The sequence below is a fragment of the Toxorhynchites rutilus genome, chromosome 2 (genome assembly GCF_029784135.1).
Source record: "Toxorhynchites rutilus septentrionalis strain SRP chromosome 2, ASM2978413v1, whole genome shotgun sequence".
Classification (NCBI taxonomy): domain Eukaryota; kingdom Metazoa; phylum Arthropoda; class Insecta; order Diptera; family Culicidae; genus Toxorhynchites; species Toxorhynchites rutilus.
In genome coordinates, this window is record NC_073745.1 from 241168438 (window position 1) to 241185945 (window position 17508).

At 37.7% G+C, this 17508-nt stretch overlaps 1 protein-coding gene across 2 annotated transcripts in view; it reads left to right on the plus strand.

Moving 5' to 3' along the window:
* LOC129765244 (titin) overlaps positions 1-11461 on the plus strand; it is a 28424-nt gene extending 16963 nt beyond the window's left edge. Inside the window, exons 3-4 of one of the 2 annotated variants that reach the window (XM_055765339.1) lie at positions 8494-8634; positions 8832-11461. In XM_055765339.1, coding sequence (XP_055621314.1) covers positions 8494-8634; positions 8832-10792 — 2102 coding nt within the window. In that variant the 3' untranslated portion in view covers positions 10793-11461. The remainder of the gene's footprint in view (positions 1-8493; positions 8635-8831) is intronic. The other variant, XM_055765340.1, reaches the window with a different exon arrangement.
* The last annotated feature ends 6047 nt before the right edge of the window (positions 11462-17508 follow it).

The window sequence follows — 17508 nt, forward strand, 5'->3', positions numbered from 1 at the left end:
GTGAACGAACCAATAGAAACTCATTACACGAACTAGTGACCATTGGAAAAACTAAACATGTGGAACGAGAACATCAAGGACATCTTGGCCCAGGCGGAGGCCCAAGCGGAACACATCGCATTAGTGGAAAAAATCGGATGGCGGCAATATAGGAAGCAACACCCGAAGCAGCCGAAAAGAGGTTTCAATATCAAAATTGAAGACATCCATGGAGCAACCATCTATGTGACACCTTTCACAAAGCTCAGCCTTACTGATACTGTAGTAGGATACCGCCGACAGAGATGGTAAGTCAATTATAAGATGTAAAATATGAAAAAAAAAAAATTTTTGAAGTAAAAATTGTTAATGAAAAAAAAAAAAAACACAAAATGTTCATGTAAAATATGTGCTAAGCTGTAAGACTACTTGTTGTAGACATCAACAAAAACAGAAATAAAAAAAATTTCGCCTTTAATTTAATGGCAAGTTTAATAGAAAACAAAATACAGAAATTACAAGTAATTGCAAAATCACTGCGATCCGAGCAAACTAAAAAGTTAAGAAAAGCTACATTGAGAACCAAGCTCGCAGAAGCTGAAAAATTAGCTGAAGATATTAAAACAATAGTAGACCCTCTCGTACACAATAAAGAGGCTGAAGAATTGTTATTGCTTGCCGAAAATGCTAATCTAATATATCAAGATATTAGAAATAAAATAAACATTATCATTAAACAAAAATCTTTCAAAGAAGTAGCTCTTGCGATATTGTTCGTTGTTGGAATACAAAAACCGAAAATGTCCAAATTCGATTACAAAGAGGCAGCCGCAATGGTGCCAATCTACGACGGCTCACCTGATGGACTCGATATGTTCATCAGTGCAGCCACACTACTAAATGAGATCTCCCCCAGCGCAAACAAAGCGTTGGTATATCAATTCCTACTGACCAGACTCGACAAAAAGGCCCGAAGAGCAATTAATAATAGCGTGGATATACCTTCACTGCTAACAAATTTAAAAACTACATGTATATCAAAGACTAGCGCCGACAGCATATTAGCGAAGTTGAAGTCTATAAAAAAACAGTCAGCAGACGAATTATGTAAGGAAGTTGAAGAGCTGACCGAACAACTCATCGACTTACACATCAAGGAAGAGACACCACCGCAACGAGCAGCAAAACTCGCTTGCCAAGCAGGAATCGATGCCCTCATTGAAGGCATTGATAACCCTGAATTAAAAACTATATTACGTGCGGGAGCCTTCACCAGCATAGCTGACGCAGTAGAGAAGGTCAATAAATATAAATCGCTGACAACCAAATCAGCAAATGTGCTTATTTACAATCGCGGGCAGCGACAACCGCCCTACCCGCACCCTAACCGTTTCAACCAGAACAATCGTAGTAGAAATTTTAATAACTATAGAGGAAGAGGTGGTAGATTCAATAATCAACCTCAACAAAACCAAAATTTTAACCAAAATCGCCAATATCATCAACAGAATTTCCCTAACCAAAACAGAAACTTTAGAGGCAATGGCAGCCAAAACTATTACAACAGACCGCAACATTTCATTAGAATTGCGGAAAACTCCGAAAACCCGGCTGCGAACCTCCGCGCGTTGTCGGACGAAGAACAGGAGGAAAACCGAAATCAACATCAAATATTTTCAACCTAAATATTACTTGTTCAATGTTTATTATAGTTAAATTAAGCATGTGCGAACAACCATGCGTTCTTATTCTTGATACAGGGGCAGATATATCAATCCTAAAGGAAAATTTGATCAAACGTACCCAGAAAATTAACAAAAATAATACATGCATAATAAACGGCGTGACCGAAGGCAAACTTGAAACAATAGGTAGTACCAACACTAGTCTACTTATAGAAAATAATAAAATTCCACACCAATTCCATTTGGTGAATAAACAATTCCCAATTACAGCTGACGGCATTCTAGGAAAAGACTTTTTAACAAAATATGAATGTAATCTGTGTTTGAAGACATGGTTACTATCCTTTTTCTTCAATGAGACTAATCTAGAAGTACCGATCCATGACACATGGGACGATCATCTAGTCATCCCCCCCAGATGCCAGATTATCAAAGAAATAAAAATTCCACATATAAAAGAAGACACTGTCATAATTTCTCAAGAAATCAAACCTGGAGTATTTTGCGCAAATTCCATAGTTAACTCTAAAACACAATTCGTTAAAATCATTAATACCAATACGTCTGAAATACTTCTACCCAAAAATTTCAAGCCACTAACCCAACCGTTAACACATTTTACAATCAACCACAACACAACTAACAACCCTAATCGTATACCAAAATTAACTGAAGAATTAAATCTAACTAACACTCCCCGTGAAGCCCAACACAAACTGATAAATCTCTGCAGAAACTATAACGAAATATTCGCTTTAAAAGATGACTTCTTAACTACCAACAACTTTTATAAACAAAACATTCAACTCAACGACAAAAACCCCGTCTACATAAAAAATTATCGAACTCCAGAGGCCCAAATAACAGAAATAAATAAACAAATATCAAATATGTTAGAAAACAGAATCATCCAACCATCAACCTCTCCATATAATTCCCCTATACTTTTAGTGCCAAAAAAATCTAATACACAAGATAAAAAGTGGCGATTAGTGGTAGACTTTCGCCAGCTCAACAAAAAAATTACACCAGATAAATTTCCCCTTCCAAGAATAGATGAAATACTCGATCATTTAGGAAGAGCCAAATACTTTACTACTCTAGACCTAATGTCAGGTTTCCACCAAATAGAACTTGACGAAAATTCCAAAAAACTAACAGCATTCTCTACTTCAAACGGTCATTTCGAATTCAATAGACTACCTTTCGGATTAAATATTTCCCCAAACAGCTTCCAAAGAATGATGACAATTGCACTCAGCGGCTTACCACCAGAGTGTGCTTTCCTTTACATTGACGACATTATAGTAGTCGGATGTTCCATAAATCATCATTTAAGTAATTTGGAAAAAGTTTTTAAACAACTCCAAAAATATAATTTGAAACTTAACCCCGCAAAATGCTCATTCTTTAGACCAGATGTCACATACCTAGGTCATAATATATCCGCATCTGGCATCCAACCAGATAAATCAAAATTTTCAGTCATATTAAATTACCCTACACCAAACACATCGGATGAAGTCCGTCGATTCGTTGCTTTTTGCAACTATTATAGAAGATTTATTAAAAATTTTGCCCAAATTGCGCATCCCTTAAACAAACTCCTTCGAAAAAATGCAGTCTTCGATTGGAGCTCTGAATGTCAGCAAGCATTCAATTCTTTAAAATCAGCACTGATTTCTCCCACAATTTTACAATTTCCCGATTTTAAAAAAGAATTCACACTAATAACCGATGCATCAAAGACTGCCTGTGGCGCAGTATTGGCCCAAGATTGCGATGGAATCGAATTACCGATCGCTTACGCAAGTAAAGCCTTCACCAAAGGTGAAGCAAATAAATCAACAATTGAACAGGAACTTACTGCCATTCATTGGGCAATAACATTCTTTAGACCATACTTATACGGAAGAAAATTCACGGTAAAAACAGACCACAGACCGCTTGTTTACCTTTTTTCAATGAAGAATCCATCTTCCAAATTAACACGAATGAGACTAGATTTAGAGGAATTTAATTTTGACGTACAATATGTACAAGGAAAACTAAACGTAACTGCCGACGCATTATCACGAATAGCAATTGATTCTGAAACTTTGAAAACAATAAACGTCCTAGCCGTTCAAACGAGAGCAATGACAAGAAAAGAACAAAATATGAATCAGACGGAATACGAACATTTGAATAATAACACTGTACTCGATGTCAATGAGCCTGATCAACTCAAAGTATACGAGGCAGTTGAACCAACCGAATGGGAAAAACTACCCAAACTTCAATGCGGACGCGCACTCGAAGATAATGAAAACGCTAGCGAGAATGAATTTAATAATATGAAATGCGCAATTAAAAATAAAACAGGATTCAAAGAATTAATGTCGACAAATACAAAAATTGCAAGCAACTCGAAAGAGACCTTAGGGAATCTATTACAGAAAGTTGAAAATATGGCCAAAAAATTAAGAATAAGCGCGATAGCTCTAGCGTTATCAAGCGTGATATTCCAATTATGCAGCGTTCAATTCTTCAAGAAGACTTGTAACGACTCGCTAAAAGACTTGCAAATAGTGCTCTACACACCCAAGCGTGTGATAGAAAGCCAAGAAGAAAAATTAAAAATCCTGAAAAATTATCATGATGCACCAATTGGAGGACATATAGGTGCCAATCGATTATATAAAAAGCTCAGTAGACTCTATTCCTGGAGCAAAATGAAATCAGAAATTTATGAATATGTTAGAAATTGTATACAATGCAAACAAAATAAACACAAAACCCCGACCAAGGAAAACTTTATAAAAATACCCACCCCAGAAAAACCTTTTGATTGTGTATCTATTGACACTATCGGACCTTTTAACAAATCTAATTCAGGAAATAGATATGCATTAACTATCCAATGTAACCTCTCCAAATACGTAATAATAAAACCAACCCCAGACAAACAAGCATCCACAATAGCGAGAGCATTTATAGAAAATTGCATTCTCGTATACGGTACTCCGTCAATTGTTCAAACTGATCAAGGAACCGAATACAAGAATGAATTATTTGACAATATTTCAAAATTACTCCAAATTCAACAAAAATTTTCTACCCCCTATCACCCGCAATCAATCGGAAGTTTAGAAAGAAACCATCGTTGTCTTAATGAATACGTGAGACAATTCATCAACCCATCGCAGAGCGACTGGGATGATTGGTTGCCTTACTACGCATTCTGTTACAACACCACTCCGCATACAGATTTTTCATACACACCTTTTGAATTAGTTTTCGGCAGAAACGCAACACTGCCATACAACCTAAAATCACACATTGAACCCGTATACAATATCGAGCAATATCATAAAGAATTACAATTCAAACTCAAAACGGCAACAAAATCAGCAAAAGAAATAATTGACAGAATCAAACAAAAGCGTCGTGAAGATCAGCAGAAAGATACAAACCCAATACAAATACATGAGAATGATTTAGTTATGATGACTAACGAAAACAGAAGAAAACTAGACAAGGTATATCAAGGACCATACAAGGTCATATCAATAAATCACCCAAACGCGACATTATTAGATGAGAAAACCCAAAACACTCATACTGTACATAAAAATAGATTAATTACTTATAATTCCCTCCTCCGTTAGGGGGAAGGGGGTATTAGAAATTTGGTACGTATCAGAGATTAAGTTCATTTTTACTCAATTATTTCCCAATTATAATTATTATTAAAATCATCACTGTTATTATCATCATAATTATCGACAATCATTAAATACAAATATTATACAATAAGCATCACAGAACAAATTAAAACTATTATAAATTAAATACACTATATAATTAAATTTACGAATTTATCACAACCTGTAAATATAGTTAGATAACCATATGTAAGAGGAGAAGCTATAACACCCAATAATAATGAATATAATAATAATAAATGATTCCACCCGGTTACATCATTCTCCCAAAGAGGGATGGTGTAGCGGGATAACCTATTACCATTATCCTTTCCCACTTGTCATAAAATCCCAACGATCCTATTCCCACAAATTCATTCCCACGCCATAAATTATCGTCATACATGTTTGTAGGCCAAATGCATTTTTATGTCACAAGCTCACAGCTGCATACGATAATATTAAATAACAACCACTCACCCTTGCAGCGTAACATTATGCAGAACTAACCCACTTCAACCAAGTGTGAAATGACAACACACAGAAACAACCACTACCCTTTTGTTCTCCGTATTGACCCGTTCGAACCAATCGAACGCGCTCACATATTTCCTTGCTGGCTCCTCCTCCTCTAGAATAGAAGCTACCTTGTGTAGAGTTTTAGTTTAAGCATTATAAAAAGTACATGTCGAATGCAAGCAAGAGGTCTTTTACATTTCCAACCAATCAAGTTAACAAGTGTCGAATGCACGCGAGGACGGAACTAAGAATATAGTGATATTTATATTAGTGGAATGTGCCTGAGTTCTTTCATTCCGAAATATATCACAAGTGCCCCAAAGTGATAGAAATTGTATACTACATCGGGTTGAACCTCCACAATGGATTTCTGACTGTCTGTCTGATTCTTATGGACTCGGAAACTACTAAACCGATCGACATGAAAATTGGTGTGTAGGGGTTTTTTGGGGCCGGGGAAGGTTTCGGGTTAGTTTGAGACCCCTGCCCCCTCTCTAAGGGGGGGCTACCATACGAATGAAACACAAATTTCTGCATCACTCGGAAATTAATCACGCAAATAAAACCGAATTAGGCATATGGAGGTTTTAGGGTGCAATAAATATTTCTATGGTGGTTAGACACTCCACCCCCCCTCTCTAAGGGGGGCTGCCATACAAATGAAACACAAATTTCTGCATTACTCGAGAATTAATCAAGAATATGAAACCAAATCTGGCATGTGGAGGTTTCAGGGTGCAATAAATGTTATTACGGTTGTTAGACACTCCACCCCCTCTCTAAGGGGGAGCTGCCATACATACGAAACACCAATTTCTGCATAACTCAATAATTAATCAAGCAAATAAAACCAAATTAGGCATATGGAGGTTTTAGGGGGCACGAAACGTTTCTATGGTGAATCAACACTTCTCCTCCCTCTCTAAGGGGGGAGGGGGGGCTGCCATACAAATGAAACAACAATTTCTGCATTACTCGAGAATTAATCAATCAAATGAAACTAAATTTGGCATGTGGAAGTTTTAGGGTGCAATAAATGTTTTTACGGTGGTAAGACACTCCACCCCCTCTTTAAAGAGGAGCTGCCTTACAAATGAAACACAAATTTCTGCATAACTCGAAAACTAATCAAGCAAATGGAGCCGAATTCGGCATGTGAAGGTTCTAGGGGGCACGAAACGTTCATATGGTAGATAGACACTCCTCCCCTCTCACTGAAGGAAGCGGAGCTGATAGTGTGGTAAAACGTACTCCTATATCTTCTTCTATGTATATAAATAAAAATGGATCACCGAATGTGTTGATGAGAGCAAAACTTGAGAAAGTAATTGTCCGATTTAGGGCTGTCTTTATTCTATCATCTGAGACGAACCAGTCCAGGAGGCTGAAAGTCTCAAAAATAAAGAATAAAGAAATATATATACTCTATCATATTTTCTGTATCAAACATAAATTCCATGTAACGGATAAACATGTTATTTGCAAGTGGCTAAAAAATCTTGAACGAGAATTGTGTCTGAAAATAATCTGATATTATAATGACGAGTTTTGGTAGAAGTACTAGGAATTTCATAGTAAAAGGTAATTTTAAAGGGTAGATTAGAAAATTATTCAATGAACAGTTCTGCGATTGAACCCATGAACGTGCGCTTAGTAAGAAAACGTGAATGTGATAACGAAAAATAAATTTTGGGCGGGACGAAGCTTGCCGGGTCAGCTAGTAAGTGAGAAAATAGGACGAATAACACATCTCTTAAATTAATGAATTTTCAGACGACATTTTGTGTATATAAGGGAGGGTTTAGACTAGTGATATATTCGTGTGAAGAAATATTATGAGATTTATAGAAATAGCATCAACCGTTTACACTAGCGCGAACTTATATAATGAATATTTTCATATTTTCGGTGAATTTATTCACCTGAAGCAGAACTGCATCCAACTTTAGTGATTTCTCACCAGTGAGCATATAGCGTTTACATATGCATGAATTTATTCTATACATTCTATACATATACACCTCGAAGAAGTGTATCATATATATTCTCACCCGTTTACATCTATTTTCGGGTCAATAAATCCATCTATAGCTATAGATCTCCCTAATGTAAACCCGCCATAAGATCCCGTAGTCCATGCATTTCATAGATTGAGATGATCTTGGCATCACCATCTGCTTGCCCCTTGGAGCACCAATATGTGCAAAAAACAGAAGCGGCGAAAATGTTGTCACTGGAACAGATGTTCATTCACGAGTTGTTCCGCCTGCCAATGCAAACAGAAGATTAAAATTTATTACCGTTCACCGCGTAATTGACTTACATGAATGGACTGCCAGGGGTAAAAAATAGCCGTTAATCTGCGGGTTAAAAGCGTCACGAATTTGGCGGCTTAATGATGAAATCATGTTTTGCTATTCACGTTAAATATTTTGGCACTAGGAAAATGTATATGTGTGTACGGGTGAAGAGATTTGGAAAATACAATTTGTCATCTATTAATAAAAGCACATTGATCTCCTCGTCATACTCTACCAACGATTCACGAGCTCCCATTTCAAAAATCATATGTGATCGATAACTATTTATTCGGATAGCATAATGCTTATCATATTTTCTTCTAGCCATCAATAAGCAGAGCAACGCCCGATCATTGCCAAATTCCCGCCCTCATCGGGAGGAGTATTCGTCCCGTCGCACATTTCAGATAGTTAACAAACGTCTTCCGGGCTTTCGCCCGATTCGCTCCGTACCGATCGGTTCCGGTAAGATTATTATGGTGTAATCGCATCTCTGTGACTGTAGATTAGCCATCCATGCCTGTCATCCATTTGTCGGATAACCGTTGCACTTTAGGTCTGTCTGTGAGCTTCACATACCTGGAAGAGATCCAATCGAACAGTTTATTTTTACTCAGTAATGCTAGTGTCTAATATATTGTTTTTGCTCTTGCTACCCATAGGAAACTCAACCTTCGATTTTGAACTAGACGAATTGGTTGCCCCGCCACCACCATTATCCCTGTCGGCACCCGAACTCAACGTGGATCCTCCGCCGGCACCTGCGATGCGTCCTGCTGTTAGCTCCACCGAATTGCTCTACGAGCGAGCGATGGCACGCTTCTACCAGGCGGTAGCGATGGAGGAATCCGAAAATCAACGGAAAGAAAACGAACGCAGGAGAAGCTTTGGGGTCGTTGAACTACCACAGGCTCAGCAAGTGCCTGATCACCCGCCTCAACAACAGCAACAACAACAGACTGGACCGGAAGCAACAGCGATGACGCGTTTGGCTGACCGTAGAAGCAGCTTGCGTCGGCGTCTTTCCGGTGACAAGGAAGCTATCGTTAAGCAGTCTAGCTTCGAGAGTGACGGTAGACAACATTCCAGCGCGATCGAAGAGGTAATTCCAGAGGAAAAGGCCGAGAACATGGAGGAAACGGTAGTGGAAGAATTAGCGATCGCAATGAAGGAAAATAAAGACGATTTCAAGAAGGAGGAATCGATCGAAGAAATCGATGAAGATATTTCGAATGCATCATCAATGGACTCGATGATCGAGGAGCTGAAACTCCGCGAGATGTCACGATCGAGCAGATCGCAGCTGGAGAGCGACGACGAAGAAATGGATACATATCACCCCGGACAGAAACTGACATCACCATATAGAAATTCAGATCCGAGTCAGGCGATTGAAGTCCTTACAAAACCATTGCCAATGCCAGATCCGAACTTTGTGCCTAAGCCAATTTTGAAGCGACCATCCACCGAGATGCTTACAAAAGACGAGAAAAAGGAGAAAATTGTCCCAAGCAAACCAGAAAGAAAAAGTTTATTGAATGTTTTCGAACGAAAATCACCTACGAAGGAAGAGCGACGCCCACAACCGGAGAAGGAAAAGACACCCGAAGTTGAAACAACTGACACAAAACAAGAGGCTCCTTTGAGCGAGAAGCAAGGCCCAACACAAGAGGAGATATCCATAGCTATTGTTGCGGAAGTCGTGCGCCAAAAACGGCTTGAATCGAGACAAAACTCTGAAGAGGAATCAAGAGCGGTTGCAGACTTTTATGGAGAAATCCTTGAACGAGTGGAAACATCGAAGAAACCACGCAAGCTGCCAATGTACATGAGTCCGGATGAAGTTCGCAAGCACAATGAAAAAGATCGCTCGCGAGACACTTCCTACGATCGTTTCGTAAGATCACGCTCGGGTTCGCGATCTCCGCTACCAGTTGAAGAAATATATCGAGTTCCGAAGTCCCGTTCACCGTCGCTTGCCTCGGAGAGTTCTGTGATAAAGGGGAAGCCTGCTCGTGAGAGTAAAATTCTCCGGCAACGATCCGCTTCGATCGATAAAGATCAAGGACAGAGACCTCCCTCTGTTGCACAGGAGCAACCACCACCAGTGAGGATTTTGAATCGTCCAGAACCTGCATTTAGCCCTGGCGTTGTACGTGATAGTAGGAAGCGAATCGTCTCTAAGCCAGGTTCACGAAGTAATTCTGCAGTTCGTGACGCAGAATCCCTCCTAGACAATACTCCGAATGAGGCAGCTAGACGAGGTAAACTCCGTGGTGATTCTAACCGGCAACCGTCTGCACCACAGCAGTCGACTAGTTTTGTAATTCCTCCTAAACCTCAAAATCCACCTGCACCGTCCGGCCCGACACCACCTCCCTCAACTCCCGAACCACGGTCACGCTCTCAATCACGAACCCGGGAACCAACCCCCGAAGAGACCTCTCTCAAATCCACTTTGTCTCACCTGACAGATGTGGCGCTATTCGCCATAGCGTGCTGGTTATATCTCTTCAAGAATCCCAAGCTAGCGATTCCGGTGATTATCTTGATCATGTATCGGCACATTAGCGATGCCCTGCGGAACCGTATTCCGCCCTGGATGAAACAAACTATCAGCTAACCGAAGCTCTCGGGTTCAAATGATTTGCATAAAGACATAATCTCAACGAAAAAAGAAGGACATATTTTAACCTATCTTTAATCCGAAGTTTTCTCTTTGCGGTACACAGTTTTGGAGACATACCGTTTCGCATCCCGTACGAAGAGAATTGGTTTAACTGTGTTGCACTTTTTGTTGCTCTTTTTTAGGTAGAAAAATGTGAGAATGTTGCACAATGTCGAATTGAGTGTGTTGCGTCACATGGAACACACGGTTAACAGTCAGCACAGGCAATTTAAAACAAACATCATTTAACGTTTCATGTTGGTTTGAATTAATACGAATCTATTTTGTGTGAGCCAATAAATCGTTCCATTAAACAAGAAAAAACAACCGACACGCTAAAGTCATTGAACACGTTTTATCATTATCACTTAAGCGGAAACTATTGTTTAACCTAATTGTATCGTTACACACTTTCGTTCAATGTTTAATAAATGTTTTAATTACACCCGGAAACATCTCAACATTCTTATTTGATCTGACATACTGTACTGTCTTCACAAGTCACGTACACCCCTCCCATTGTGTTCTAAAATATCCCGCTGACTGTTTCCTGCGGCAAAGTTTATGCAACTATCAGTCTGTATGTTTGCTAGCAAAGAAATAAATTCGTTTTTCAAGTTGCCACACCAATTGTTTTCAGTTTTGACGAACGATTCCCTGTTAAAATGAAAGAAATCAAATACCATCGATAGGGGTGAAAATGGGTCAAAAAAGGTATTTTTCGAACTTTTTGTTGAATACCTATCGTAAATTAAAGTAAAACACAATCCTGATTACGTAGAAATGTTCTCTTCTGATGAACACTCGTAAGTGTCCAAGGAAATGTTGAATAATACTATTTTTTCACTGAACTACGATTAAATGAAAGTTGACCCAATCTCACCCCTTAGATGGGGTGACAATGGGTCAAAGTAGTGTATATTACGTTCTATTAAGAATTGTGTTTAGAAATCAATTTCTCTATAATTTCAAGATAATTTAACAGCATGTAAGTGGCTTGAATGGTTATTTGAGTTACGGAAATAGTGTCAATCCACATAGAAGTACGATGGAAATGTTTATATACAGCCATTCCATGTCAAACCAATATAGTAGTTTTCAGATTTTCGTGAAAAGTGTTAGTTTTGTTCTTCATCGCAAAACATTAGACCCGTTTTTTTATCATTAGGCTGATCATTTCCACCCTAAGGTTGCCGAAAAATAATTTTTTTCGCAATTTTAAAAAAAATGACTATTTTTTTAAATTCATAAATTTTGAACTACTGTACCGATTCGAATGATCTACATATCAGGTGACCATTTCCATTTTAGGGTGGTCCAAAAGATAATTTTTTCCAAAAATTACTTTACTCATTAACATTTAAAACTCATAACTTTTGAACCTTTGCACCGATTCAGATGATCGACATATCAAATTGAAGCCAATTAGCTAGTCTCTTTTCGAAAAATATTATACTTGCAGGAATTTTGGGTTTTGGTCCTGTAATTATCGATTGTTTTTTTATGGTTTACATTGTCTCGCGCTCTATTTTTTATATTTTTTCTTGAAAGCTAAGATTTTTTAGGGGGTCTCCGTAGCCACATTGGTTGTGCGTTCGCTTAGTAAGCGATCGATCGTGAGTTCAAAACTCAGGTGGCCCCCATTGACCATCTTTGTGTTGTTACAGAATAACTACGTCCGCGCAACAATCATCAGCGATGGAGATCGATCCACGGTCGAAATAAGATCGATTCATCCATACAACTGCTCTGCTCTGCAAGAAACATCGGGCTGCTGTTCTATAAATAACTCAACAATGGATCAACGACTGTCTCTGCTGTCCAGTCTTAACTGGATAATGGAAGAACAGATAGAAAACTCTTACGCCTAAATGGCTACTGTGTAAATGTGTACCATTTGCAATGGTATAGAAGGGAATACTCTAACGCCGAAAAACTGTGTAATGTGCTAATTATAGATATGATAAATATGTGACATGTACACGATTAAAATTCGGCTCTGTTACAGCTAAAATGCTAATGAGTCTAAAATAAAACAAAAAGGGATAAAAAAAAGATTTTTTTTAGATAATATATCCAAATTCCAGAGATGCATTATTTTGTGTTATTGAGTTATGATTTTTTTAAATTAACCGATGGTTCGAAAAATCATTTTTCCTTTTTTTTCAAAAATGATTTTTTTTTAAATCATGACTTGTAAACTACAAACTACCGGGCGAATTCAGATGATTGATTTACTAATTTGAAGCCACATGAAATACCACATATGCATAAAAATTGGATTCTAATCGCATAGGAATATTGAACGGAAACTGAAAACATGTTAACTTTGCAAAATCACTCGAAAACGAAAAAAACACCTCTCTGATATTCGGATATGTTATGTAAAAAAGCCTCATCTTTCAAGAAAAAATACAAAAAATACAGATGACCATAGTTGCGAAACCACGAAACCTATGTAAAACAATTACAACCAATAATTACGAAAACAAAATCTGGCTCTTTTCAAGTTTAATGTTTTTCAAACAAAACTAGCTCATATCGATCATCTAAATCGGTCAAGTAGTTCAAAAGTTATGAATTATTGAAAAAGGTCATTTTTGGAAAAAAAAAAAAAGGGGAAAAGTTGATTTTTCGAACCGCCATTAAATGGAAATGGCCACCCTGATGAATAAAAATCAAAAATACGGGTCTAATATGTTACGATGAGGAATAAAACTACAAATTTCCACGGAACTCTGACAATCACTATATCGGTTTGGCATGGAATTCAATTTTGTACTTGACCCATTCTCACCCCCACTCAGTGTAAATAAGAGATTTTTTCGAAAATATTGAAATTCGAATGGAAAAAAAATGATGTTTAAAATCAGTAATGACTCATCTGGCAAGACTTTGAAGAATAATTCTATCAAATATTTACAATTTTAGTAGTTCTGTATAATGCTGGGCATGTGATTTTTTCTGAGGTGTTATTTGATGTTATTGGTGTTATTTGATTTACACATCAAACTTTGATGAATTATTAAATAATAACTATTTCTACTACAGTGAGTTATATGCATTGGAAGTTGTGGAAATATGTCTCCTATTAAACGGCTCACAGCTTTCAAAAATATTCGCAATATTTGTCAAGATATTACTAATAGTAACTTTCTTCATTTTTGACCCAATTTCACCCCCCTCGACGGTAGTATTAATGACCCGTTAAATTTTTGAATGTGTCTGAAATGTTGTTCTTGTAATCCGACCAATGGCCTTTTTTCTATTCCGCACCGAAAATCGATTGTGGAGCGGACACCTGTTTTTACCAAGAACATTTTCTAATATAGATACTACAATTTTATTGAAAGTGAACATTTATAACATTAAAACAAATAATTATCAACTGAATGTAGTGTTACAAATTATACCAAAACGTGCTTCGCTGAACACTTACCGAACCCTATTTTATAGCGAAGTTTCAAATTTTATAGTTCCTAGCGAAAACACAAACCTCTGCGGGAACGTCACATTTTAAGCTCCCGATTCGCGATGAAAGCGCTACAGTGTCGACATCTCAGTGTTCAAACTTGACGTGAGTCTCTGTTGTGATCTTCTTCGCGATTTGGTTTTTCACGTAGGACTACGTCTAGCAGAAATATATGGAGGGTGTCAATGAAAATATGATCACTGATCATGTAGAAAATAATGAAACATTTCGAACACTTATCACCCTTATTTCTGTTTCCTATATATTACATTATCCGTAAATTATATGTGATACCGCTAGGATACCGATTACTGTGTAATCAGTGTGTGTGTATTAGAAAGTCCTATGCAAAGAATATGAATACTTCTTTTTGGCATTTTTTAACTTGCATTTGGCTCCAAAAATGTATATAACCCTAAATTTCCACATATAACCCTAAAAAATCACCTTTTTTTAACCATGATGTTAGTAATTTTGTATGAACAATACCAAATAATCGGACAGAACGAATTTATTTACGTTGGTAAATAGCAGATGGCGGCTAGTTCGCCTAAATCTAGGTGCATCGGCGGTGAGCTGGAAGCCTTTTTGAACGAGCACAATGAGTTATTCATATTATTCTAATCACAATTGCTCGAATAGCAAAATGACAATCACGCTATTGTCGTCAATCTTTATAAAAAACTGGCTGGAGAACACGTGTGTAAATCCAACGCTCATATTTTTAAAGGCATTGCTGAGATTTTGATATCGCAGAGACGTGCGAGAAATGATTCGTGATTCGAAAAAGAAACAATATTCTGGATTGCATCGTCGATACACACCGTTTATACGACGTCCTCAATTATCTTCTTCAATGGTACTAGCGTTCCTAATGCTCCTAACGTTAGCCATCTCAACATAGCATTATTTGCATCTTTATTATTATTACTTAGTTGAACTTTTTTGTTGAATAATATGTGTGACCACAGCACAAGTCAGATGAAATTTCTTTGACGAAAAATTCCCTGGCCGCTCTAAAGGAACAACACGAATATTGCATAAACATTAAAGAACGAGACTCCGCCATAAGTACTCCAACCATTAAGAGGATCATTACTCATTTTAAATTAATATGTTTGCACATGTGGTTGGAGGAGACGAAACAAAACGGAGGGTGCGTTCGATAAATTTTTGTGTGTGTTGTATGATGATTCGACGGGGTCTGACAACTTCTACGATGTCTTGAGTTGCGCCAACAATCCGTCGACATATACGCAAAGGTAGAGTACGAACGGCCACGATTTCTACGACACAATCAGCAGAAGTGGTTTGAGAAAGAATACATTCACTTGCGGGACGCTATCATGTGCAACACCGACGCAGCATTTGCTATTGCCAAACCAAAACGTAAGGATTCGTCATGACAGCACGTGTGTTTAATCGAAAAAAATGAAGTCTTTGAAAAGCTCCATTACAACATTACACATATTCCGTTCAACATGTTGCTGGATGAATTCGAGTTTGCGAGCCACGCAATTCATCATAGAGCTTCGTGTTTCATTTCTGTGAAGCGAAAATGGCAATGAATTTCCGTGTGAATTGAACGCACTTTTAAAACAAAAATAATAAATGAAAAAGGACTAAAAAAAATGAAAATAGGCTCCAATATATGTTCGGTGTAACAGAGTAACACATTCTCTGCAAGTGGGGAAAATACTGAACGGAAATTATCTCTGATAGTTCTTTATATTATGGATAAAGTTTTGGTGGAAATTCAAGGAGATTCATGGAAAAGCAGATAGAAAAGTAGAAGTGGATAGATGACTATTAAGGTGACAGCGAAAATGGTCATGTTAAATTTCAAAAACCGGGCATGTACATTTTGTTTATTGGCCCAAATATAACCCACCCGATATAACCGCAAGGTTGTGGCAAATGTGGCAGCCTTGCCACGCAATTCATCATAGAGCTTCGTGTTTCATTTCTGTGAAGCGAAAATGGCAATGAATTTCCGTGTGAATTGAACGCACTTTTAAAACAAACATAATAAATGAAAAAGGACTAAAAAAAATGAAAATAGGCTCCAATATATGTTCGGTGTAACAGAGTAACACATTCTCTGCAAGTGGGGAAAATACTGAACGGAAATTATCTCTGATAGTTCTTTATATTATGGATAAAGTTTTGGTGGAAATTCAAGGAGATTCATGGAAAAGCAGATAGAAAAGTAGAAGTGGATAGATGACTATTAAGGTGACAGCGAAAATGGTCATGTTAAATTTCAAAAACCGGGCATGTACATTTTGTTTATTGGCCCAAATATAACCCACCCGATATAACCGCAAGGTTGACGTGGGACTATCGTTGTCGTAGTAAACATTTGTATTGTATTGATTTAATTATCGATTGAATGAAACAATTTCCGAATTCAATTGACTTCAACATATTTACTTTGTATTTGCATATTTACGTTTTATGGAAACATATTCCGGTCTGCACAAAGACAAGCGAGTACAAAAGTACTCACAGCTTGCATATATTTGCAATGCGGATTCCCCCAGGCTTTTTTGTTTTGAAATCCATCTTAGCGAAACACATTTCGGTGGAAACAACCCCCGACTATTTGCAAATAGGATTCCTACAGACACATTGATTTTGGAGTTCATGTTAGGGAAACACAGCTCAGTGGGAACAAAAATACCTGCTACTCGCATGTATATTTCCAAAGCGAATTTCCACAGGTACATTGATTTTGATTTATTCGAGAATTAATCAAGCAAACAAAACCAAATTTGGCATGTGAAGGTTGTTGGGTGCAATAAATGTTTCTATGGTAGGTAGACACTCCACCCCCCTCTCTAAGGCTCCAAACAAATGAAACAAAAATTTCTACATTATTCGAGAATTAATCAAGCAAACGAAACCAAATTTCGCATGTAAATGTTTCAGGGTGCAATAAATGTTTCTATGGTGGTTAGACACTCCACCCCCCTCTCTAAGGACATCCGCACCAATGCGTTGTTACAGACATTTTGACAACCCTCACCGTAACGCAGCAACCCCACTGGTGGTTGCCATTCAGGTGTGGGAAATAGTTATCTGCCTCTCGGTGAATAGTGAGTTAACAAATTTGGCAACGCGATAGCAACCGAGCCAAGTGTTGCTATTTTCAACAAACGTCAAACATCTGTTGTGGGTTTCATTCGTCTTGTATTCG